Source organism: Leptosomus discolor, chromosome 13 (genome assembly GCF_034619465.1).
Source record: "Leptosomus discolor isolate bLepDis1 chromosome 13, bLepDis1.hap2, whole genome shotgun sequence".
Classification (NCBI taxonomy): domain Eukaryota; kingdom Metazoa; phylum Chordata; class Aves; order Leptosomiformes; family Leptosomidae; genus Leptosomus; species Leptosomus discolor.
Genome location: NC_141403.1, coordinates 3,078,822 through 3,106,034, shown reverse-complemented (window position 1 = coordinate 3,106,034; position 27,213 = coordinate 3,078,822). Strand labels below are relative to the sequence as shown.

General features: G+C 42.7%; 1 protein-coding gene across 1 annotated transcript; it reads right to left on the bottom strand.

Annotated features, from left to right (window-relative positions):
• On the bottom strand, window positions 1-25,540 carry MEP1B (meprin A subunit beta). The gene is made up of 15 exons (XM_086472638.1): window positions 25,478-25,540; window positions 20,013-20,031; window positions 19,777-19,827; window positions 19,628-19,671; window positions 18,539-18,611; window positions 17,363-17,480; window positions 12,968-13,146; window positions 11,296-11,514; window positions 10,221-10,373; window positions 9,262-9,477; window positions 6,338-6,805; window positions 4,438-4,620; window positions 3,711-3,975; window positions 1,023-1,224; window positions 1-18 (listed from the first exon to the last, which is right to left on the bottom strand). Exons 1-15 carry the CDS (start codon window positions 25,538-25,540, stop codon window positions 1-3), a joined length of 2,271 nt encoding a protein of 756 aa, XP_086328764.1.
• Window positions 25,541-27,213: the final 1,673 nt, after the last annotated feature.

The following is a 27,213-nucleotide window of genomic DNA, read 5'->3' as shown; positions in this document are numbered from 1 at the left end:
TCAGAAGGCTGTTCTAGTCTAAATGAAAACAAACAAACAAACAAACAAAACACAAGCCACATCTTAAAAGGGGAAGAGAAATATGTGTGTGGGGAAGAGAAATATGTCTAGGGAAGGGAAATGTGTATAATTTAAGAGTATTACTTGCAAAGAAACCAAAATTACGTATTGGAAGGTCATAAAGTAACAGTGTCAGGTATCTGGCATTGCACAGGGGTACTGCACCTCAACAGGATGTAACACAAAGAATATCAGCACAAAATTAAAAATGGAACTCTGCCATCTGGAAGGCCGTTCCTCTTCAATTCGCTTACAGAATTTCTCCTGTGCCTTGTGTGTCCCTCTAACTTAGGTCACTCTTGCTATTTCCAAGTTTAAGTCTATGTAAACTAAGTCCATGTGCCTCGGAATTTATAAAATTTCCTGCAGAAACCAGCCCAAATGCTGCTGCTATTCACTACTTGGCCTTTCGGATCCAGTCATTCACATAGTTTTAACCTGCTGTCTTTTACCTTTCCCTAAGTCATGATTTCCATGGCTACTTTGCTCCTTGCATAAAAAAATGGCCATTGAAGAGGGAAACTGATTTTTAGACTTAATTTTTGCCTTGACATTTTATGCTGGGTTTTTTAGCACCATATCCAGGAGTTTTAAGGGGAAATCTTCAGTAGGAAATGCAGTGATAGATGAAATACAAGCCCACTAAGCTGAAAACACAGTTTAGTTACAAACTGAAAATGAGCCCCTTTGTTCATGCCCTCCCACTCAATGTAGGCTGCCCTCGGGGCAGTAGGAGTGCTGGAGATGGAGGAGAACAGGTTTTGAATGAAGTGGCATTTGGGCGTTTGATAAATTATTAGCACTTAATGGAGCTCTTTCATTCCTAAGCTGGAGTCTTCAGACTTCAAAAATGTGACATCTTCCAATTTACTTCTCACTGAATTTGACTGTTTACTTTTTAGTAAATGTATGTATGTATATGTGTATATATATATATTTGTTGAAAGAGGCAATATACTTACTTCTTCTAGAGTCAGGCTCTCCCCACTTTTCTTCCCTTGGCTGTATTTCTTTTTAAGGCACACTGCAGTTGTGACAGTGACAATAAGCATTACAACAAACACAGATATGGTTGAAGAAACAGCTATTACGACGTTTTCTTGAGTTGAGCCTTTCCTTTCACACTTTTCTCCCATGTACCACCAGTTATCACCTGCTGGACATCTAGAAAGTAAAATACAAACCTGTGTTATCATCTAAAGGTTGAAGGCGTGAAAAGGTCTACTTAAGAAAAGCAGAGTCTCTGATGCACTGTTTCTATATCCCAAAGCACAATGAAGTTATCTTAAAATAGGCTTCTATTTCAAAATTGTCTTGAGTGGCCCACTGTCCTTATACATCTGGATGTGCTTCTTTCCGCTTCCCACTGTTTTACAGGTCACATCCCCAGAGAGCACCTGTGCCAGACAACCCAAGCACCATCCTGATCCTTTTGGCTACTTAAGGTTTGGCCACAGCTTATCTACAGAATCTTTTGCTACCAACAGAGAGGCCCTCTGGATCACTTGGTTCACTTGTCTGCTTTCTTTTTCTTGAAGTTTATAGCACTTTCATTGACAGAAACCTCACTTTCTGCTCCATGAAACTGATACCTGTCACTAGAACCACTGTCAGGTACTGCTTGCTTCCAGTATTACTTGTTACCTTCATATCCTGATGCTGTTCTGCCTTTTGTCATGCTCAGCTTTTACACAAAGCCCTTCTGTCTTCTTCACTGTCAGTTTAAAAAAGCCTTTATAGGAAGGAGTTGAATAAACTCCCCGGGCAACTGGTCCAGAAGGTTTACACTGCTATTGTTATCCAGTCAAGCCACATTTACCACCCTCTAGAAAACTTCATCCACCTGTTTCCTCACGAGTTCGTTGCTTTTTTAGTTCTCAGCTCACCTCATGCAGCAATTCGAACCCACGAGATACATGGGTGCAGACCACGGGCCAGACTCTCAAGGCATTGCTGACCAGATAGCAGCTGAACCAAAACTTAGGTGCAGGAATTCCCCGGTCCTAGGGCTGATCCAGCTGAAGATGTTCCCACGACATTCCCCTTTCCCTTCTCCACTAGTAGATGTGGTACGTTCTAATCAGAACTTCTCGTGGTCAAAAGGGGTTTATTTTCAAATTTAAAGAGCTTGTGTGAGCTGCCTCTGCTCTCCCCCCAAGAAGATAAGAAAATAAATGAATGTCCTAGCAGTTGGCTGGTATTAGGACTAAAAACAACCTCCAAGTTTTGATTCCTTCACTTTATCCAGCATCACTATCAGCTCCAAAACAATATGTAGCAAGCATGTGAGGGTCCCAGTGATCTAAGTGGAAAACCAAAATGAATGTGTAGTGCTGTTGAGTGTACATCTGCCCCTACGTTTCTAACACTGGTTGCTCCTAATCTTACCACTTTTCTCATTCCTGTCTAAACCATTTATTCAGAACTATACATTTAACCCCAAAAATGAGTCCGTTTGCAGTGCGCTGCAAGGATACTGCCTGTTGGGGGACTTCACGTGACCCGGCTTAAACGGTTATGTACCACATCCCCCTCGTTTCCCAACAGAAAGTCAGAATGGAAACTGACTGCTGGTCACACACTTCTCTGGGATGGAAAGTAGGTCACACAGGCACTAGAGCTCCAAGTAGTCCAGAGATGTCAGAAAATAAATGTTCTCTCTCTGTAACCTTGAAATCAGGCATAGCATTCATCGTAACTTTTTTTTGGTCTTCTTGGAACATATTTACTCATATTTGTGACCTGCTTCTGATGGGCTGCACAAGAACTGTTTTTCAAAAGGTTTCTAAACGGGGAGACAGAACACTTAATGAGTCATCCTGGTTCGTGTTGCTCTCGGCCTTTAAGTGTTTGCCTTGCAGCACCCCCCGAGTCTACCTGCCCTGGCACAGCATTGCATGAAGTTACTATCTTTAGCCTTAGAGCTTGTTTGAGAGCTGGAGCAGTGCTAATCAGCCAGGTGGGCTACAGAAATGTATTCACAGAGAATTAAATAAAAGTTGATACTAATTTTCTTGCAGGGCAAACAATCCTTTTAGTCCTCAGCCTTCACTGCTTCCTTCAAAGGCAATCAACTACCCTTTGGTAATTCATGGTCATAATTTGCACTACACAACACTCTGAATCAAATTCTAAAATATTGTCTGTGCTGCTTCCTGCCTGGGAGGTATTAAACATCTTTTCTACTAATATAAATGCTCTTTTGTTTCAACCGCATCTATATTTACTCTTCTAAATTTTGCTATAGGGACTTCTAAGGAGATGCACAGTTAATTTTATAATATCATAGACTCACAGAATCACAGAATGTATTGGGTTGGGAGGGACCTCTCAAGGTCACCTAGTCCAACCCCCCTACAATAAGCAGGGACATCTCTACTGAGGTCAGGACTAATACATTACTGAAAACAATAAACATGTTTAAAACAGAATTTACAGGGAAGTCAAGCAGAGAACTTCAAAGTGGTCAAATGCTGAGGTTAGGACCTCTGTCGCCCAAACTGGTCACAAGTTTCATTTCGCAGTAGCAGTTGGAAGTTTTTGCCTTAATCAGCTACAGCCTGTCTTTCCTTTTATTAGGAACCAAGATTTATTCTACCAGAAACTTCCATTACTCGTCCTAAAATCTGAGAGTGAATAAAAGCAATTACCTGCACACCGGTGCTCTATCCACAATAACGCAGACACCATCATTTTCACAAGGGTTGTCTGAACAGAAATTCGGAACCTCTGTCTCTGGCTTTTCTGTCAGGGTGGTAGAGGCTGTTGTGGTGGGTGTTGTGGTGGTGGTAGACCTAGTGGTAGGCTTGGTGGTGGCACTAGGGTTAGGGGTAGGTTTGATGGTGTTGGCACTGGATGTATTCACAACCAAAGTGGGTGAAACACTTGGCTGAGTTGGTAGTAGATGTGATATATCTGCATGATAAAAACACAAGAAACAAGGTCTTTACTCCATGTTATGCTTCCTCTTATCCTAATGATAAGTTCTGACAGCAAAGAGCACAGAGCTGTCCACAGCTGTAACGGATAAATAGTCTCCTCTACCTTTCAGAAGCATGATGTATTTGGGAAATGGCCTCTGGATTTTTTTCAGAAACACACAATTTTATTCAAAAAGCACTTTAAGTGTTTAAAATAATTTGCCCCGGATTATCATCATTTAATACACCTCCACATGAGATAAAGGAATTATACGGTGCATGTACCTATCCACAAATTTGTCCAACCATGTGATTTGACATTAGGTGCATGCGTAGTTCCAAAACTGCTCATGTGCAAAGTACATCATGTGTATTTATATATACAGCACTAGTGACTTAGTAAGTATGTGACACCATGTTTACTGCCTTGTAAAGAACACCAGCTATGTTTGCATACCTTCCATTGTTAAAAGAATATAAACGCTGTCTTCTTTAATAAAGTCGCGGCTTCTGAGTCTCTGATGAGTTAAAAATGCATTCGTCCCACTTCCTGGACCTCTCATGAACATAGTTCCATTGGGAAAAGATGCTATGGATCCCACTTTATCTGGCCTATCCCAAAAATAAGTTGATGAAAAACCTGGAAAGATCAAATTAACTGAATGTGAGTGTGGGACCGCTCTGGATTTCTTTCTCAACAGGGTCCCTTCCTTCTCAGATAACCTCTGCTGCAAAGTAGTACTGAAGTCTCTATCAACAATCAAGACAGGCTGCGTCCTACTTTGCCTGCTTCTGCTTAGCTGCTCATGGAGATCATGGATATCGAGAGGACAATAAATCACCTGAAACACAAGGAGTAGGAACAACGCTGGGCATGCCCACAGCATTTGCAGATTTTTTTGCCCGAGATTGCACACTGATGAGATGGACAAGACAATGGAGGTCTTCAACGGCTTGTTTTAGGCTGGGGTATCGAGAAAAGAACGTGCTGGAGATGAGGTTGTTGGAGGGCTAGTTGAAAACCTGTTGTATTTTCTTTTCAGTTCTTTTAAAGTGTGGTGGGCAAGAAGATGATTAGCACATAAACCTTCTGTAAAATTAAATAATTCAGTCCTTGTCTTGATGGGGATGTAGGGCATAAGGTACTTGAACAACCTGAACAGTCACAGGCCACTGATGTCCCCTCCATCAAACTCTGGTCTAACTCTCAAAGCTGTCTATGAAAGCATTTGACAAAAGGAGAAGAAAGTGCCTGCTTGAACACCTCTGCTGGTTAGGGAAAGGGTAGCAGTTACGAGGCTTCTCTTGGGAATCTGGGGCTATTAGCAACATATGAATAAACAAGGGAGAAGGGGCAGAGTGCAAACAGGCTGCATGTTCACAGGGTCAGGGAAGGACTGGGCTGAGCACCATGGCCGTAACAGCACATAGCACAGGGGAAATATCAACCCTTCATGGGGGACCTGCTGTGGTGTGTCTTTCCTTTACAGGGAGGACATTTAGGCTTTCTAGAGTACCCACTTTTTTTTCATGTAGAGACAGTATCATAGAAAAATGAATGTAAATCGTAAGTTTTTAAAAGTAATACCGTGAATTAGACATTTTTGTGCCTTCCTTCCTTGACTAACGTTACAATCTGAAAGCCCAGGAAACTAATTCAGTGGTGGAGGTGGTTTCTGTTGGCAAAACCCTTATATTGATGCAGAAAGTAATCTTGGCTTACATCCAATGTTTATTCTACGATGAATATAGGGATATTCCTTAATATCTCTCTTTATAGAGAGTCCTACCGTTTCTCAGAGTTACATCTTTACCTCAACTGCCTCCTTTCCAAGTTATCGTGGACAATTGCTCCTTATCTCCTCATCCCTTGAACGAGTACAGATTATGTAACACAAATCAGTACTTTGTCCATCTGGAGATTTGCACTGACACCACTGCACCTTTTACAAGGAGGGCGGGGATTTGTTTAATAGCTGCACTTTTCTCTGGTATGAACTGTGTGCATTGGTAATTCAGTATTTTTCTTTCCAAGCCTTCTGGAAAACTTCCATTCTCATGAAAGCAGATATAAACGCATCTTCACAGAGCACAGGAAAGAAATTTTAGGAGTGGATCATCCACCTGTTTCTTATGTAAACCAACTTTGAAAACTTTGAAATCCAGGGTCCCAGCTTAACCCACATGCATGTTCAATTTTTTCTTGTCCGTGGATCAGTTATGTTGTTGCTGCAAACCAATGAAACGTTCCAGAAGCTAAAAAAAACCAGCACTAATTTACACAAAGAGAAAATTTGACTCCTTATCTTTTGTCTGTGTTTTAAAGGTATTGGATAGCACATCTGACTTTAACTAACCTGATAATTGCAGGGGGTCTGTTGTTATACTTCTTTGGTTTGACATCCGCTGACGAATATCGGGATGCTGGTCAAGCAGAATCATGGTACCTTGTTGCCATGCACAGGGCCATTGCAACTGATCGTCATTTGCTCCAGAAATCAAGTACAAGTACATTCCTAAATTAAATGGGTTGTCAGTGGTGCCGTTTACATACAAGCTGACCTGAAAAGCATATCCTTTACTAGAGTAAAAAGGTGGACTGTATATTCTTCCTGCTGTCCCTGCTGGACTTGTATTGAGGAGATGTGTGAAATTTCTGATATGCCAGACGTGGTGGGGGCACTGAGTTTCCGACAAGTTGATGTCATCAATGGAGAGGCCTCCATTCGACAAGCCGCTTCCTCTCACACCTTGAAACACAACCCGGAATTTACTTGTGACGTTCAAAGAAACATGATGGAGCTGCCAGTAAGTCGCTGGTGAGCCTGGAAAGCAAGGGTAAGGATTTCTGAGTCAGCAGTACCATCAAACACTGCACAGGTTCGCAGACCCTATACCAAAGCCATGTAAGAATTTCTCAGTTCCACTGGCACTGACGTGATGGAATATTTCTCCTGTAGATGTTATGTTTTTGGTGCAAGATTGTATTTTCTCATTTCAGCTTTTTTAACAGATTTAATATGCATAGCAGCTGCTTAATTTGAAGGAAAACAGTGTTAATGGTTTTTAAGACTGGTTTTCCTTTTATATTTTTAAAGAACGTTGCATTAAATTGGTATAAATGTTGTGATAACTAAACGTGCAAAGATGGCTGTCACCTGTATTATTAAAAAGAAAAAAACTTCAGAACAAGGTATATTCAAATAACTGAACAGCAGCATATCTCAACAAAAAGTGCTACAGCAGATTCTGGGAGCCCAGAACTACAAGATTGGTTCATTTGGTTGGTTTTGTATCTTTAAACAGCTTGTTGGAAGTTTGCCTACGCAGAAGCACCAGTCACCCATCAGATGATTAATGGTGCTAAGTTCACGTCAAAGCCAGTCATTTGCAAAACCCACTTCATGTGATAAAACCTCACTGCGAGTCTGATGCTGCATCCAAAAGTGCCTGCACTAGCAAATTCCACTTGACTCCAAGAGCAGTTTTATGCAAAAGCAAAGACCTCTGCACAGGGGCTTTGCAAGGCAGGTGACAGTAGGACATCCTTTGTTAATGGTATGTGCAGAGAAACAGTTTCTTTTGCTGGCTGATTTACGTTCCTCGGCATGGGAGACCAGACTTTCAGCTCATTTATGGAACAAGCAGTGCCAATCCCAGGTACAGAACTCATCCTTCACTTTCGTAACAGCTCTAAACACAACACCATGGATCTCAGATACGAGTCTTAATTTCTTGCCATTTTTCATTACCATTATAATTAGGATGAAAAAACGAACCCAGAAATGAGAAGAAAAGCACCCCACTGATTTCCATTAAATTGCCTTCTGCATGAGCTAAAGTTTTTTCGAACTGCACAGATTACACACAAGGCTGGGGTTTCTGACTCGTGTTCCACAAACAGATCAGCTACTGTGCTGTAACGTGTCCCACCCCCACAGCCTCCCCTGCTCCCAGCTGAAAGCATCCACAGCCAAAAGGGTTCGGGGCTTGTCCCTCAACCTCTCGAGCGTGGTGGTTCAGCGAAACCGAAACCCATGAGCAGCCCAGCCAGGATGTCATATCATGGCTGGAAAGGGCTGTAGTGCCACTGTTTCTTCCAGCTCGTTGACTGTGTTGGTGAGAATGAAGAGAGAAGTGAAACAGCTGAGGGGGGAAAATGATCTTAAACCATTCCTGAAAGTTTTACCAGAAATTGTCTATGTAGGGTGCCCGTTTGGACACACACACACACGAGATCAGGGACTTAAAAGGAAATCGGGGTCTTGAGAAATGGGAGAATGGGAGATGGGACCTAATATACATGAGAGAGTATTTGTGAAGAAGGCTGAAGCGTGGAGAAATTAATCTTGGCTTCAAAGTAGGATTCAAAAGAGTTTGGAGGGCTTGGACTGATCCGAAAACTACATCTGCCTCAGTAGCCCTGATATTAATCTTAATGATTCCTGATGGCACACAGGGATGATGAAAGCATCAGGGAGAATAAAAGAGTGGAAAAAAGAAAAGAAAAACAGGCATGAGCAGTAGCTGAGCCTAAAGGGACAAAAGGAGGCAGAAGAGCAGGCTCGATACCTATTTAGTAAAAGAACTGGTTCAGACCGTTTTGTAACCAGAAGTTTGAACTAGTTGCAGCTGTAATGGAGACCAAGTAACAGCTAAATACCTGAGAAAGTAATTTAATCATAAGGTGGCTTTGGCAAATCTAGCTTAAAGAGCTCTTGTCTCTTAACTGACCTCAGTTCTGCAGGCCATAGGCTCCTAAAACCGTAAGAACTTTATTTTCTTCTACCTACAGCTCAAATCACGATCTGCTGCTCATATATACCAGCTAAGTCATTTTAAACCTTATTTTAAAAGTAAGTTAGATTTTATTTATCTTTTTTAAACTGGGCATATTAGGTACTCCAGGGTACTTATACTTTCCATTTCTTTACTATTACTTTCTTATTTATTGTAATCTACTCTAATGACCAACTTCATCCATTGCTACTGATACCAGCAATTCTAAGAGCAGTTAAAATGATTGCCCATGGAATTTTGGTTATTTTGGTGGGAAAACTGTCCTGATAACGCAAGAGTTTGTAATTTGTGGTAATTGATTATATTATAGGAAAACGGCTGACTGAGGATTCATCAAGTATAATTTCACCAGTAGAGAATCAATGACAAAGTTAGACAAGACAAAGACGAATGCAAGGAGATGAGTCACTTTGCTACAGTATTTTCCCCCAGCCCTTTGAAAAGGATATTGAGTACAGATTAAAACAATTTTATGCCGTACCTTTTATCTCTTCAATGAGCCTCAAAGTACCATTCGGATGGGCTGAAGTATACTCCCTGACCCAGACATACAGCCGGTCGTTTTCATGGCCGCTGTTATAGAAATAGAACTGTAAGCACTGGAAGTCCCTTTTGGGGTACAGGATTCGGCTCTCCAGGAGAGCTGTGCTTCCCTCTGCTCCGGCACTGGTGTCGAAATGCATGAAGTAGCCAGAACCTGTCAAAAGTCCATGAGAAATGAACAGTAGTGGAGAGAGAAAACAAGATGTTCCTGGTGTACTGGTGTTCTTAATGCTAGAAGACACGGTCAAGTCAGGGTAAGGTAGATCCTGCACAAACCCCCCGGGGTTGAGGACTGTTAGCTCTTCACATTCACAAGAGGCAGAACTCTCCTTGTGGCTTTTTTCCTCATTTGGCTGACTCTAGCAATTTGTACTCAAAAGCCTGGGCTTTTACTCTTTACCCAGTGCCAGTAATGCCCCGTTGACTGACTCTCTGGAGGACTGGTTTAAGCTCCTGAACTTGTGAAGTCTTCTCTGACAGGTTCAGAAACAACTGGCTGTGTTCTCAATTCATTGTTCACCTGAGCCCTGATAATACACATAATTTCTAAATCCCAATCCTTTCCAAAGACTTACTAAGCAATTATTCAGAAAAGCAGCAGTTTTTCTGGTGTGCCTGTACCAGAGGTTAGAACATTTTATATAGTTTATATCTCAGGATGTGACACTAAGAGTAGGAAACAGATCAAAAGAGATAAGGTTGTTCAATCTTCTACAATAAGTAGAAAATAGAATGTATCACATGATGTCCCTAAGTATTCAGATTTATGTTGCTTAGTTAAAAAATAAACTGTAATTTGTGAACAAATAAACGGAGAACAAGGCCAAGATCGAAGTCAACTCACATGCCTCTGCAGAAAATATTTCCCAGAGAGATAAGAACATTTGTTTCTCATACCTTCGCATTCTCCCATGTTGGTGTGATCAGTGTTCGGCCCAGCAGGAACCTGAGACAAACGCTGCCAATCACTGTTATCGTCTGAACTTTGAATCATGCCACATATATTTTCAAGTTCAAAACTGCATGTGTCCATGAAACTCAGGGAGGAGGCTGTAATATTAAAAAAAAAAAAAAAAAAAAAAAAAGAGAGAGAAACAAAACGTTGTGAATCTCTACTACACGGCATATATTTTCATTCTGAATGTCCAAAGCCGAGAGCAGAGAAAACAAAAAGCAAACACCAAATCATCAGCGGCTTCCAATACCATCCACATTCATAGGTATAAAGTTCATAACTCAAAGCACTTGGCGGTTAACACTCACAATAGTAAGAAGTCATCAGGATCACTCTGGGCACTTAGCAAGCACAGGAGGGTGCCAGCTCATTATCAGATCACTTCTTTCATTTCTAAAAGGAACACTGATACCAGCTCCAACCCACCAACCCTCACACAGTCAAAAGGTCCTGAGACTTCCCATCCATTCCTCTGCTTTCTTTGGGCCAGTCCACACAGGGCCACAGATTTCGGTAAAAGTTCACTAACGTATCGGCTGCAGTGCTTATTTGGGAATATAGTAGAGCAGAAGTTATTCCGCTGCAATAAGCAAACCTTAATTTTCAAAACACTGAATTAAAAAAAGCATTTGGCAAAGGCACCTTTGGGACCAGTGGATATCTCATACACATTTTTAAGACGGAATAATTGGGGGAAAACCAAACAGCTTTGTGCAGAAGCACACATTTTAAGCACCCACCCAAGGGATGAACAAAAAATCAGCTGCTGAGTGAAGCTGGTTTTAACTAAAGGTCAGACAAAAATTGCACAGAAACTGCTACACAGCAGTGTTTTCTGCAGGAGGGCTATGTTATTTCTAGCTGTACTGTTATTTCTGGTGGTTTTAACACAATTCACTTCTCCAAATACGTTTGCATCTCTTTCACTCGTGCCTGGATGAGTCCAGCATCTATGTATCACCCTCATTTATTTCAAATGCCAGAAGCTAAAAATTTAAAAGAAATGGAGAAACTTACAGCAATTGTACAGCCGGTTCAGTTTCTGGAGATCATAGTCACTGAAATCCATTCTCTGTCCTATCACATCCATGAAGTCTGGTATGTTAGTGACGATGGTGGGTTCAGTTCCGTTCCTGAATGCATTTTGGCTGTAGTGCATCACAGAAGTGTAGTCATAGGGGACATTCAGGGAGTCTGACATCGTATCGTCATATTTTAAGAAATTATGATCTTTACCTGAACAGGAAAAATAAAAGGAAAGATTGCTTGTCGCCCAAAAGGACAAAGTTTTGATGTGGCTTCAAGCGACAAAGAACCCATCAGATCCCCAAGTATTTATTTTTGTAGTCATTTGCTTGTACTTACTCTGTAAAACTATTTTATTGCTAGTCTAGAGTTATTTACTTTCCTCTTTCAGCCACCGGAACATAACACGATGACTTCTGCTGGATGAAGGAAAGCTTTTTGCTACCAGAAATCTCTTCCCTGTGAAATTACCTGTAAACTTTGATGGGCTTGTGACACCCCAAAGTGGAGATACTGTTTCAGCACTCAACTTAATGCACTTTGCAACTGTAATGCCTCCCTGTTTCTAATCTGTATTCTCTGATGTTTGGTCGCTGGTCATTTTAGCTCGCAATAGACAAGTTAGAGCTGTCATCAGATAAGTTTCCAGAATTTAACTTTACAGATATTTTTTGGAGCATGAGCAAAAAACCGTTACTAACTACACAATGGAAGGTAAAGTTCTAAGTGTTTTAAATTAGTCACAATACAGTAGCTATATTCTGACCAGTGTGAAAATCTGCAGCAGTTCCAAATGGCTAACAATAGCACAACTTGGCCTTATAGAGTCAGCAAAATATAATGGAAAGCAAATAACAGAGTCTAAGTCCTTTTCTGTAACATACTCTTGCGTATGCACCTGACTATTGATCACAACTAAATAAGAACGCATTAGATTTAATCATTATCTATTATTTCAGTCTTCTGTGCGTACCTGCGTGAGGAAAGCATCCAGGCCGCGTATCTAACTTTGTTTCTGAACTGCCTGGAAGTCACAGAGGACGACAGCAAGCGGAAGAGGCAGAGACCGAGCAGAGTCCCGAGGAGCCCTGCGCCAGCTCTCAGGCTCGTGCCAAACCCACCGACACTTGCACTCCCACGCTGCGACGCTGGAGTCGCCGCTCGTGTGATGCCGACCCTGGAAGGGGTCTCTGCTGCCTGCCCACCCTCTCTGCACGCTCTGCCCTCTCAGCTCTGCTGCCCGCCCTGGGTGCAGTAGCTGGGGAGGGAGAGGACAGCCCGTGTGCTCACTGAGGATTTTCTACCATTTTCTACCGGCTTTGGTTGCACTGGGTTTTTCAGAGTGGGATGGTTTTTCCATTACTTTTGTAAGAGGGCTTTTGGAGTATTCGTTTAAATGAGCCAAATTATTCTCTTCTGCTGCCCTGCTGTACAACGAGTGGCATAACAGGGCTCAGCTCTCTCGTTAGGGCTCTGGGAACTGCCGTGGCCCAAGGAATAACCACAGCAACCACAAACGAGGCTTTCTGTCCCAAATAGATGACACTCTGAAAAATAACTCCAGGTAAGAGAACAGCGTGACCACCAAAAGACGGCTGGAAGGGATGTTCCACAGCTAAACCCCCTACCAGAGCCTGAAAGGAAAATCAGGGCAGTGACTGACCAGACTGAATCCTGTCCCAGACAATGGACACGTAGTCGTCCCGGTCGGACCGCGACTGCTCGTGCCAGAATCCCAGGGCGTGCAGGAACTCGTGCTGGATCGTCCCGATCCTGTCGCAGTTGGCTCCAATGGAGAGCTCCTGCAACCCCATTTGGTGGTTTCCCACCGAGGACCAGCAGCTGGCATTGAAGCAAAACGGGAGAGGGCTCTGTGAGATACGTACCATCCTCATGCCACGTGAACTCCAGGGTCAGACTGTCCAACAGGTATATTTTTAACTTGAGCGCTGAAGTTACGTTTTGCTGCAGAGAACATTTTTTCATTGATCTGTTCCTTACTGGATCCTTCCCTCTACATTTAGCTCTGTTTGGATGAACATGCAGTTCCCCCACTCTGGCTCTACTGTTTTTAAGGGGTTTTCTTTAGCAGAAAAATGTGGAGCTTATTTGTGACAGAAGAAAACTGATGAGGATTTCGTCGGTACTCTGGTAAACATCAAAGTCTACGAACACCTTATTTAGAGCAAATCATTACTGCAAACTAACAATTTTTAGCTGGACGACAGGGTGTGACTGTGAGCACACTCTGAGCCCGTCCCTATCGTAAGGGGAACCAGGTTCACGCACGTTCTCACCTCTGCCATTGCAGCTGCTTCTCTCTCTGTGGTTTTGGCCTTTTGCCTCGTGAGGGGCTGCGGCCGCCGGGCAAGGTGCACTTCTGTGCCGCTGCGTTTGCCTTCCGAAAGGCTGGTGGATTGGACAGTGCTTTTCGCAAGCTTTTTCCCTTTTCTAACTGTTTGTGAGCTGCTGCGCTAGAGCACTTGCTGCTGACACGCGCTCCCAAGGAAGAGCGAAGCCGCAGCTGCGCTGGATGTTTTTATTAAAGGATAAAAAAATTCATTGAGCTCTCTGCACAAGCCAATAAAATGGCACCCCATGTCTGCAAACTAGCAAGCACAGAGAGCTACATTTACATTGATATTTTATGCAGCCAATAAATCAACACTTACCCAACGAAGTCCATAAAATCAATCGGGCACAAAAATATGCCGTAGGATTTGCAGTCCTATCACCCCAGAAATTTAAAAACACAAGCACACCATGCACTTCGAACCCTGTAACTTATTAGTGTAACATAGTCCCCGTTGTATCTCTTTCCACAAAGCAGTACAGGCCTTGGCTATTGATTACTCATTAAAATCACAGCATGAGACCTGAGAAGGAGCACGTGTGGCATCCCTAATTTCACAGGCTTCCCTCGAACAAGGCCTCCCATCGATTATGCCACTTTTTCTCGTGTTGTGCCGAAGTCTAAGAAGCCCATCACGGTTCTGGGTCTACCTCGTACCAAAGCAGCTCCCTCTGGCTTCACAGCACAGGCTACAGGCACATCCAGGACATTTGGCAAAATTAGCATCCAGACACCGGGGGATGCAACTTCCCCTTGTTGTCAGACTGCCAGGTGCCTACACCACCATCGTTCTGCAGCTGCAGAGGGAGGACGTACATGATCTGTGTTGCCCAGCAGTGAGAATAAAACTAGGTGAGTGGGGCAGGGCACTCCAGAGCGAGGGGCACCTGGAACCCCGTGTTAGCGGTGACTTCAGGAGGGAAGAAACTGGGGGGGGAAAGGCCCAGCTTTCCCAACAGTGTGAGAGCTGTATCTCCTCTGATTCAACGCTTTCTGCACTGCTGGTTGCTCTATCAGAGGCCAGAGGAATAGGGAATTACCTGCTCTGACTAACCCCACCAGCTTTCTTTTTGGAAGACAGGCTGTAAGTAGATACATGCCATCGATAGCGATGATGCCGCTTATTTTAGGCACATTTTTGTACTAATGTCCTGCCAGTAAATAACTTCCCGTAGTGTCACAGATCACCGATATCAGCACCCAGACACTTTGACTTACCAGCACGAAGCTGGTTAGCCAAGGATCTGTATCAACCCACTTCTGCACGGGTTCCCTTTGCCACGTGCCACATGGCAAAGAGCTGAAGTGACCTCCCAGGAGAGCTCCATGGAAACGTGATTTTCCATGTGGAAGTACTAGAGACAGCGTTGATCCTCCGTGGTCTGCTAATCGTTTGACTCTACCATACCACGCTAGTTTTCTTGCTGAATGAGTCCTGCTCTTTGTCAGACGAGTAGGGAGAAAAGGCCCATCCATTGCAGGTTCCTGGACTGTCCTGCGAGCTTTGCAGGCACCTGCCACACCTGACGCTACCGCGTTTCTGTAATCCACAAGCATCCCTCATGTACTTTGCTCAGCACAAAGGCTGGAGTCAATAAAAGGTCTTCAAACAGACCCACAGTCTAACCTCTGCTGCATGGATAGCTGGTGAGATGAAAGCCTGGGTGCTAGAAAGCCTTACATGTGCCTCTGCTCACTTAGCGTTATAAATACCCACCTGATCACAGCACACAGGCAGCAGCCAAGGCTTGGCAGGTGGTGGGTAAAGAATGTGGGCAAGGAGAGGGCTCTTTGCACGGGGATTAATGCCACCGCGTACGTACATCAGAGACTACAAATGTATTTTTTACACGGGGCAGCCAACGCAACAAAACGGCAGCTGGCTGCTTTTTGTGGCGGACTGAATTTGAATTCAAAAGGATAATCCAGAGAAGGACTTCATGGCCTACTACCAATCCTTCAAATCCTTTTAATGCAAAGCTCCCCCCCCCCCGTCTGTTTTATAGATGCAGGCCAAGATCGGAAAGGCAAAGATGATTTATCAACTTTTTCTTGGTGCAATAAAACTTTATGAATTCGGCTGGTGTTGCCAGGGACTTTGTGCTCCTGTCTGCACTGCACCCTCTGGACTGAGGTCTTTAGTCTGCAGTTAGAAGAGTCCTACCTGATTTAAAAAAAAAAAATAATTAGGAATGGCAGAGGGGAAATAGGTTGGTTTACCCACCTTTCACCTTGCTCCATTATATCAGAAAAAAGGAATGGAGGAATGAAAGGCAGTTAACGCAGGGTCAGACCCGACAATTTCTTTGTCCAGCCCGAAGCTAGCTCACTGAAGCTGGACAGCTGTTTTCAGGAGACTGCACCATTTAGTTCCAGTCTTTTTAGAAGTGCTGCTGAGCGTAAATTGTTTTACAGATGTGTCATCTGAGGTGATAGCAAGGATTTCGGGGCAAGGAACACGCCAGGCGGTGAGGGCAAGCTATGTTATCCTACAGGAGGGACTTGTCTTCTTCATCACCATGACTCATCTATTTTTAATAGACACATAAATGAAATATTGTGCAGAGGCCTCTCACTTGCCATAGGCTAAATATTCTGGTTCTTTTTCAGGTACAATTATTAGCAAATTCAATGCATACTTCATGTGATGAAGGACTACAAAAATGTAGCTACGTGAGTTTTCCATTTGGCTCAAAAAGCTGAGGAGTCATTAGCACAGGAAAATGCATTGCTCCCCAAGTCTCCACTTATACATCTTTTAGGGTTGAATTTCAATGTCATGTGTACAGCATGAGAAGTAAAAAATATAAAAAGCCAGAGACCACAGACATTTTGAAATAATTATCTGCTGCAAATATCTCAGAACAAGCCAAAGGGAAAGGGAAACATTTTTATTATCAGAAAATCTTTTCCCATTTATGAATGCATTCTCATATCAGGAAATTATTTTCTGAAAGTAAATTTCCTCATCAGGCTATCAAGCTTCCCCTGATCTCCTTTTCTGGAAGAAAAAATGGTTCAGCATAGAGTGGAGAATATAGCTGTTCCTGTTGCACTGCTTTGACAGAGACTGTCTTAGAAAGGGAAGCAGTTGGGGCAATTTTGACGTCTTTACTGGAGTCTTATTTTGCAAAATTTAAGGTGGAATAGCATAACTATTCATCAAAAGAGGTAAATAAAGTGAAACCTCTGTAAAACATCTCAGTGCCACGCAGCATTTAAAAATATCGCTGTGATATCTGAATGCTGGTGTGACATTGTTCAAATACAATTCCATTTGTTGCAGTCAAACAAATTCATTGTCCCACAGTCAGAACTATCACACTTCTGCTGGGATTTTTTTTTTTTCCCTAAGAATGAAGGTACACTAAGAATGACTGTTTGAAAGTGATACTCCATATATCCAAAGACCAGTCAAGAAAACAACTGTTTCTGATAGCTTTTACCATGCCCAGAAAATTACCTCTTAAAGGACTCGATTTTCTGTTATATTTAAAAAAAGTATCAGCAAGAAATTGTTCATTACTACCAAGGTAATACCTGTTTTGGAAACGATGACAAATTCCAGTTAAAAAAAGACAGGAAATATGGACACAACAAAAATACAAAATTATAATCGGACATAGGAGTTTTGGGGTGAACACTGGCTATGAAAATAGCCTGAAGACAAACAGGATGAAAGTTATTTTACATCATTCCTCTTACCCAGTTCCTTTGAACACAGATATGTAATTCTTCTCCCCTTCCCAAGGTTTGAAGTCAATACAGGTTTTCAGTCGATACTGTTCGAAGGCCTTGAGGATGAGTCCCTTAGCATTCATTTCTGCAAAGCAAACAGTCAGCGCTGAGCCATCAGGTTTGTACTACTATCCGTACGGAGCAAGTCCTATGGGTGGGTCTTGCTCCAGCAATCTTTGATCAAATTAAGGAGGCTTTTTGCTGGATTAAGACCTGAGTAGGGACCTAAAAACCATAAATTAGGCTGTTGTGACATTATATCTTCCTCTTGTTTTGTTTCCGTGTAATTTTTCTTTGGTACTTACGTATAAAATATGACCTGATGAGTACATAAAATATGATAGTACACGGTTCTTAATTTTCTAAATTCTTTCATTTACTTTGCTGAGATTTATGTGACAAAGTATTAAATAAACAGGGATTGAAGACATTGGATTTAACCTAGTGCAGACCACAGGCTACCAGTCTCTCCTAGAATCTCTCCAGGACTTGAACTGCTAACACTATATCTGGGTTATCTCCTCTAAGCAACCTGCATGATTTCAACCCAGTTTAGGTCCAAATCTAAACTGGGGGTGAGTGAATTGTCTTTTTCCTGTCATGTACCAGAAAGATGACCCCACGTTGTGTAATGAAGGCACAATCTCCCCGTGTGGTATATAGTCCTCCTCGTCTCACCACTCGCGTGCAGAGCCACAGCCGGGTGGGTTCCAAGGGATGGAGCCAAACTACGACGTGCCCCTGGCCCGCACTGGGGGACTCGGCAACGGGCCATTACAAACTGCATTGTCTGCCAGCAGGCCAATTTGCCACCAGTGCCATAGATGAGGTGAAGGGCCAGGTAAGCTTCCCGGCTTTAAAAAGATCTGTGCTCTGTTTGATCTTCTGCTTACTGCAGCTTCGTGTCTCAGACCTGTGCTTTTAAAACCAAATCAATCCGCTGGGCCATCGCGATGGCAGGATAAGAAGCAGCCAAGAAAGGAGGTGGGAACCAGCATCAACACCAAGATGATACGCTCTGCTTGTGCATAGCCTGGCCCAACCCTGCCGTGGGAAATGGCCTGCTTCAGAGCAAAGGATCCCACTGTATTCAACATTTCAATCAACATGACATACAGACATTGTCAAGGGCAAATACTGTACCCAGGCTATCATCAAGGACGTAGGGGATAACGTGGGGCCACCGATAGTTGTCTCCAATGATGGAGTTTCGTTCCTGCAGTTGAGAAAGAAAATAAGTATGCAGTCCTTAGTCAAAAGTGCTTTGGGATCGGGGACTACAACAGTACTACAGCAAAGCATGTCTCCTACAAGTCCATGTCAGACATGCAAGAAATAAAAGAGCTCAAAATCTTTGGAAGATCACTCAGAGGTCTAAGGATCGGGTCTGAAAGCCCTCCGCTCCCTTCTACTGGCCTCCAACTTCTGCAGCACATTCTCCATAGAAATTACTTGTGATATTGATGCATGTGTGAGGAGAGCTTCAGCTCTTGTAGGAAGCATTAAGATCTAAAGTCCTGAAAACCGTACAGAGATCAATAATTTTTTACATTTTCATAATGCAAAGGTTTGTTCCTGTGCCCTTAGCAAGTGCTGTCCTTGCTTCCACTGATAGGCGCAGTCCACCAAAAGGCAGAGTAAAACACTACTGAATTTCAGGGGTACAAGACACTTTGGGGCTTTCTACTAGGTATTTTTGAGATGTAACTTGCTATGCAGATAGGTTTTTTCACCTGATCAGATAGGGATACTGGACATATGCTTCAAAATGTGGTATTACAGATACAATTTTTCAATTGGTTTTAGTGACTCTACTTACATGATGAAGGTTTTGCAGCACTGGTCCGTAAATGTAATTGGTTCATAAAAAATATTGTACAGATAAATGAAAAATCTTGTGCATAAACCTGTGCAGATGATGATCAGTGCTGCTGAATCACTTAAAAGTTCAAATATAAAAAACACAGTAAAGGAAACAAGAAGACAATAATATTGGTCTAAGGGCTAAATCGACCTTATTCTGGATACTGTTTCTACAAATTCAGCCGACTCCTTCATTGTCTATGACATTTTGTGGAAATCCATCACCCAAACATTTTCAGGTGATAGTTACACAAACAGCATTTACTGTCAGTCAGAGCAGGATGCACCGATCATTTCCATGCCGGTGATACTTTACATTGCATAAGTCAATGACACATTTCTGGGTTTATATTTGATATTTGAACTCACCCTGTCAAGTTTGATGTCTCCCTCAAAAAGGTCTAGTCCTAAAGCTAAAGTGAAGAGGAGATTAACATTCAGTTATTGTATTGATCTGTGGCTACCGTAACGAAAATCCCCCCCCAAAAAATTAAGAGAGGAACGGAATTTTAAAAAACCTTCATTGATGTCAAAGATGTCTTGATCCATTCCTCTATCTAGATCTATTTCTGAAAAATAAAAAGACAAGTGAGGCAGGACATTAGCCCTTGCTGTTATCTTTATGAAGTGTGAAAATTAATGCAATAACAATAACAGTAATTATAAATCTGTGTCTGTCCTAGCGATGTTTATGAGCAGCTGGTTTTGTTGACTGCCTCCCGTGCATACAAATAGATCTCTAAACAGAACTCACCAGTTGTCTCTGGAGCAGGCTGCGGAGGGGGAAGAAAAAAAGATATTATTAGAAAGGCACATAATGAGATGCCGCTCGCGTTACTCTCTCAGCAGTATCAGAGATGAGACTTAAGCTCGACTGGCAGCACTTAGCGCCTGGCTTTGTATTGGATTGACTGGACCCAGCGCCTCCTCATTTGACTGGAAATGTTCATCTGCTCCTGTGTCAGCTCTGCATCCCCCCCACTTCAGGCTGCCCAACGAGTAAGTCGCCCAGCGCTACTTCTGTGAGGTTTTCCCAACTGTTTTTCTCTCACAACTCAGGCGGTGCTGAACGGCCCTTCACAAATGGGAAAAAAATGTCCTATTATTTCTATGACATCAAGTATGTTTCTATGACACCAAGTGACTAGTCAGGAGCTGCACAGAACCTATGGAAATTATGCTTAACTTTTCATTGTAAAGCTGAGGGAATAGACTGAGAGGTCTGGCATCACGCAGTATGTCTTCGAAGGGCTGGGTACAGAGACTGGTCACCAGCCCCAGTCCAGTGTCTTAGCTGGGCGCCCTTTACTTAAGCAATACCAACTCAAAAACTCCTTCTGCAACTTGTGAAATCCACAGACCACCACAAGATACAACGAGATATATACAGCACACTTTTCCTTGCCTTATCATGCCTACAGAATATAATCTATATTCTTTTATTGGACTAGACACTTCGTTTTGGACTGACACTTGGCATAACACTATGCAACTGTTTCTCATGCCGTGCGTAAAATCATGTTCAGCCTTTCTAAGCAATTGTTGCTGGTTGGGTTTTCCTGTTTCTCATCAGAAGTCTTGTATTTGCATGTTTGAAAAGAAGTTCACAAAGTGAAAGTAAAAAAAAAAAACCTTAAATTCTGAGCTCTGACAATATAGGTTACAGACATAGCAAACGGTAAGATACAACAGCAGTTCTGCAAAGCAGGGTAGGATTTTCACTTTTATTTTTACTATAGTGCCCCCTCCAACTGTTTTTCTTTCTCCATATAAATAGTTATCTTTTGTATGTGCAGTTTTACATTTAGGAATTGTTTTTCCAGTGCGATAAGCACCTGCAACCTTCATTAGAAGCAATGAACAGCACAAGATCAAAACGTTGAAAAACGGCAAAAATCCAGTCCATGCAGTCCACAAGAATATTAATTGCAGTAATTTCTACCATCTGTATGATGGATAAGAAAATAGTATGGCCAGAATATTCGAGAGAAATTCAAATGCTCATTTTCTTCTAGACCTGACTTTTGGCACATAATGATAGGAATGGTTTTGAGGCCAAACTCAACTGTAGGCCCTAAAACTGATGGCATTCATACAAAAACTTTAACCAAATGTAGAAAAAAACCCCCCACCCTTCAAGGAAATGTCTTCATTTGGAAAAGGTTCAGAAAGGAAGCTTTGAAATTGTCAGAATCTCCTATTCTGGCTTTTTAATGGAAGATTCATTTTCAACCTGAAATGACTATCTTGTGAAAACTTCAGCAAATGGCAGAAAAAAATATTGTAAATAGAAAAGCCTGAAATTTCATTTTATCATTTTGACTCACCTGAACTAAAATGAATTCAAATTTTGATCATTTGTTTTGATTGCCTGAGAGGGGAAAATGGGTTTTCTTGCCTAATGAAGTAGAGGCCGTAATTTATAGATGTAAGAGAGATAATGCCTAATTGGTACGAGCTGGCATAATCAAACGCTTAATAAATGTTATATAAACAAGTAAACTTTTTAACCAACTTCTGCTGCTGCTTCTTAATTTTCTTAATGAAAACTGCCACCCACCTATGTCCTTGCCCAGTCTAAAGGCAGGGGTCTGACCTTGAAGCGTCGGTTACAAAAATCATTGAGCAGCATCTGTTTCCTGGCCCGATTTCTCCTGAAACAGCCCTGTTTTGGTACTTCACAGTTTGGGGTTGTTTCCAAATTTGGTAGATTTTGAGACACCCAACTCTTAAAAACCCAGTGTCTTTGTGGAAAAGTGACCGAGACCTTTGAAAAACTGTTTCCAGGCTCGGGCAGATGCAAATGCTGAAGGACGGATTTTGATCTCACATTTCATGGAGTTAACTGGCGTTATTCAGGTCTGTATTGATACGTGAGAAATAGGGATGGAGACTTCAGGAAAAAGAACAAGCATCCAGAACATCTTTTCCAAACAAATCATCCATAAATCTGTGATGTCAATAGTTTCTGAAGTTTTATTTCTCATAGATCCTCTCAGCACATTTCGTTACCACCAACTATGCATAAGGCAGTATCCAGTCCATGTATTCCAGTTTTGTAATGAACGTGCAGTTTGTAAAACAAGCTGAAGGTACACAGGCAAAGTGTGTAACACACATTTGAAGACTTCATTTGCTTTTAAACTCCCGCTCTCACACAGATTTCTAGCTAACGTGGAAGGAAAAAATGACAAGTAAAGTTTGCAATATTCAAAAACTAAAATCACATTATCGTCTTTTCTGTTAAAGATTGTTGTTGGAGGAGAAGAAACATACCTACGTACGTTGGATCCTCTTATAACCGTTAATGGAGAGTAAACTGTTTTTACAGTTTCAACAATTATCGACTACAATATATCCATATTGACTGATCAGAAAGCATAACTAAAGGTAAAAACTGGCTAGCTCATGGAAAAGGTCCCTTATCAGCAGCAAACCGCACAAACTGAAATCAAGGTAGCTAAGCTCAGCAGCACTTTTGGTGCACAAACCAAAACGTGTGTCCATAACTGAAGAACACCAAACTCAGCAATTTGAAATCCAGGCCGGTCCTCAGCGCCTGAAATCCGCCCCTGAACGTCTGACACCGAAGGAATCCCTTTCCTCACTCCTTGCCACTTCCTCCTCCACAAAACTACCTCTTCAGTGCTGTGAATCTCAACAGCAAAATACTCAGTTTCGAAAGGACTGGCTCTGTGTACGAGTGTTATTTGAGTAGCAACAGCTTCTGTCTCAATACCAGCCTGACTACTGAGACCTATGTGATGCACTTCCAGCCTCTGAAAGTTTTGTAAATGAACACCAGATCCACAGTTCATAGTCAGGTGCAGAGGAAGGGTAGGTGTCCTGGGTTACAGTGTAAAATGTGCCAAAAGGAAAAAAAAGTATTCTATCACCATCTTCAGGAGCTGTTGAGACCAGGTGGGGCGGTGCTCCCTGCCTCCCCCCTCTGGACTATCTCCTGTTCATGGGCACAACAAGGCCTTATCGCCTGACCCATCGGTAACTCGCTCCTGGGCTATCTCCTGTTAATGGCCCATCAAGGAACTGCCTCACGACTCCCCATCCCATGGTGAGATGCTCCGCCCGGGGGGAAGGAGCCAAGCAGTCCATGCCAAATAAAAACTGAGATCTCCAACACCCTAGCAGCCTTCTTCCACTGGATTCCCAGAGGAGTTTTTCCCCCCTCACTGGAGTTCCAGAGGACAAGAGCTACCTACCTACCACTGGCCCTTCGGAGGAAGACCAGACTCTTTTACCTGATTGCTGCTTCCACAGAACTACATCCATCGCTTCAGGAGGACTGCAGCCAGCATCTTATCGGACTGCTACTGCCCCCCTAACAGGGGGTCAGGTTGTATTCCTGACTCTGTCAGTGTAAACCAGTGGGTTGTTTGTTTTTCCCTGCCTTGTGTTATATATATATATATATATTAGTAAAGAACTGTTATTCCTATTCCCCATATCTTTGCCTGAACGCTCGTTAATTTCAAAATTATAATAGTTTGGAGGGAAGGGGGTTGCACTTTCCATTTCAAGGGAGGCTCCTGCCTTCCTCCGCAGACACCTGTCTTTCAAACCTAGACAGTAGGTTACTCCCGGTGTGCCCAAGAGGAATCCAGTTTAGTCGAACCAATGCTACTTTTAAATCTATGCACACCAAAAATTCTGAACATTTATATTATTCCGTAACTTTGGCAAACAACATGGCTTGTGTGAATTAAGTTACATTAAAGGTTGGTCAAAGCGTGGCTTGTGAGCACATTTTACTGGCAGATCATACAAGTGCCTCTTGAACAGGTGGGAAACATCTCGCCTATTTTAGTCACACAAAAACTAGGTAAGTAGACTCACTCAGTAATCAGTGGAGAAACAAACGAGTAATTGCAGACATCATTCATCTGTCCCTAAAATAGGTACAGCACCCCCACCATGCCCTGGCATCTCCAGAAGAGGATCCACCTCACCTAGCTTGGACAGCTATTCAAGACCGTGATAAATCACCCGATGGAAATTTCCCTGCTTCGCCACGGACTTCAGAGGGAGTACAGCCAGCCAGTTTAGACGAGACACCCTAACTTACCGGTGTTTTCACCAGACTATATAACTTTCAGTACAAAAGAAGCTTTTCCTGGCCATAAGGCCCATGGAAATGAAATAATTAGCCCTGGTGATCAGAAGCTCCTCTCTCGCACAGGAGCTGGTTATTACGAGTCGGTTTAATGCGTCATAGCTTGTAGCTGTTAATAGCAGGCTGCATCACCTGCTACACGCTTTACCAAAGCCTGTAGAGGAATCTAAACAAGGCTGAGACTTGGGTTTCCAAAAGGTTGGAAAGAGGAACAGGTAGTTGTGACGGGCAGTGGAAATACGAGGGAAGTGTGGGGTTAGGGTAGCAGAGGATACAGGAGGACTATGGGAAAGTTGGGGACGTGAGGTTGAGCTCTTGGCTTAGGGAGATATATGAGCCTGTGTTAGTGGAGAGGAAGAGGATAGGACTGCCACAGTGAGAGATTTGAGCTGGATTCACAGAAACAGAGAGTTAAGTTGCACAACTTGAAATAGATAGTACTATTCCACTTAAGTAATGTCACATTAAGTAACACCTTGCTCTGTACATTACCCTGAAGCTATGAACAGCTGAAATGAACTTTCAACAACCTACTGGTTTTTGTTGTCCAAACTAATTATACTGTGTATCACCAAAATTCCTGGTCTCTGCAGTAAATTATCACAAGAAAAGGCAAAATACTACATTTCACTAGAAAAGGCATTGAATAGTTCAGTTGGATTGGAGGAACAGAGAGCAGTCATCTCCAACTATATCCAGTGGCTAAAATGGCATCAATTTCAATACCAAATAAACTGTGTTGCAGTGAAAAAAAAAAAAATCACATTTCCATTCAAATACGGAGTAGCAAAACAAATTTTAATACTTATCTTCGTTCTAACCCCAGACTTGCTATTCTGGTAACAGTACTTTGAATAGTAGTGGACATTTTATTTAGGTAGAAAATGCAAGATAAGCTCTTCCCATGTATAGCCAGGCCCATTAAAAATAGCAGCACTAACACCCTGAGGAAAAAGAAATCTTTCTCTCTCTTCCATGCAGATGACAGCAGAATTCTTATTTTGTAAAAGCAACATACTTAAGTCTTTTTCTCTCAAACTCACTGTTTACTCGATCATACGAAGAATATGCATTCTTTGTTTTCTTACCTGACTCCAGACCACCTGAAGGAGCAGCCAAGTTAGGAGAGCAGACACAGAAAACCAGCCCATGTCGTTCTCCAGTCAGCAGTTGCATGGACAGAATTTCAGACCAGCTTGGTATTTAAGACAGTAAATATCATAAATCAAAACCTTTGTCCTTTCATCAACGATTAACCTACCTACCTTTTTCTAATCCAGTAAGCGAAGTCCATCGTTATGATACTACAATAACTAACATATACTTTAACTATTATTAAGCATGGCTGTGATAAAAAATATTGGACACAAATTGAAATACAGGATGAAATGGACACAAGAAAATGGAAATGCAGAGGGAATGGACACACTGAAATACAGGAAATTCCACTTAAATATAAGAAAACTTTTTAATGATTATTCTAAGGGTTTTTAAGCAGTGGAACAGAGAAGTTGAGGAGTTTCCACCCTTCAAGACAGTCAAAACCCAGCCAGACCCCTGTAAGCAGCAGGTTTGGTCTAGGCAATCTCCAGAGGTGCCTTCCCACCTCAGCCATCCTGGGAGTCAGTGAATAAAGCTGGCACTAAAACCTTCTGAACAACTGAAAGCTAGCAAGACTTTTGGCAAGTAAGATACTAATAGATTAATAAATACGTGTTTTTTGACAGACTGAAAATGAGAAATATGTGCACATAAAAAAAAAAATCTGTCAGCAACATAACTCCAGTGCCTTGCTTTCAGAAAAGACAGTGCCATTTCCATTGTTGATACACATGAAACACTGTGTCACCAACTCAAATAATGGTATTCTTCTGGAATATTTAAAAATTCCATACAAAGTAATTTTTACAATGTCAGCGCTGTTGTACTGTCACCACTGTCTGTGACTCTTCAGTTCTAGTTTCTTCCAACTTCAGTCATCTCTTCTACTTAGCAGCTGCCAAAGTGCTGAAACTGCCACAGTTTCTTCTTATGCTTAAACTGAAGGTGCTCGAGGTACTTGCACGATCAGGCTTGGCTAACCTTTTCCTTCCCCAGACCAACTACCTGGTCAGACCACCTGTGGCGGGTTGACCCTGGCCAAAATGCCAGGTGCCCACCAAAGCCGCTCTATCACTCCCCCTCCTTAACTGGACAGGAGAGAGGAGAGGAAAAAAAAATAACAACAGGCTTGTGGGGTTGAGCTCAGGACAGGGAGATCACTCAGCATTGACCGTCACGGGCAAAACAGACTCAACTGAAAGGAAACGTGATTTATTACCAATTAACTCAGAGAGGAGTAATGAGAAATAAAGCCAAATCTTAAAACACCTTCCCCCCACCCCTCCCTCCTTTCCCGGGCATAACTTTGATCCCGATTTTCCTCCCTCCTCCCCTCCAGTGGCACAGGGGGAAAACAGGGGATGGGGGTTGGGGTCAGTTCATCACACTGTTGTTTTCTGCCGCTCCTTCCTCCTCCGGGGGAGGACTCCTCACACGTTTTCCCTGCTCCAGTGTGGGGTCCCCCTCACGGGAGAAAGTCCTCCATGACTTCTCCAGCGCGAGTCTCCCCACGGGTTCAGTCCTTCATGAAATGCTCCAGCGTGGGTCTCCTCCATGGGGTGCCGTCCTTCAGGAACCGACTGCTCCAGCGTGAGCCCCCTCACGGGGTCACCAGCAGCAAACCTGCTCCAGCGTGGGCTGCTCTCTCTCCACGGGCCACAGGTCCTGCCAGGAGCCTGCTCCGGTGCAGGCTTCCCACGGGGTCACAGCTTCCTTCCAGCAT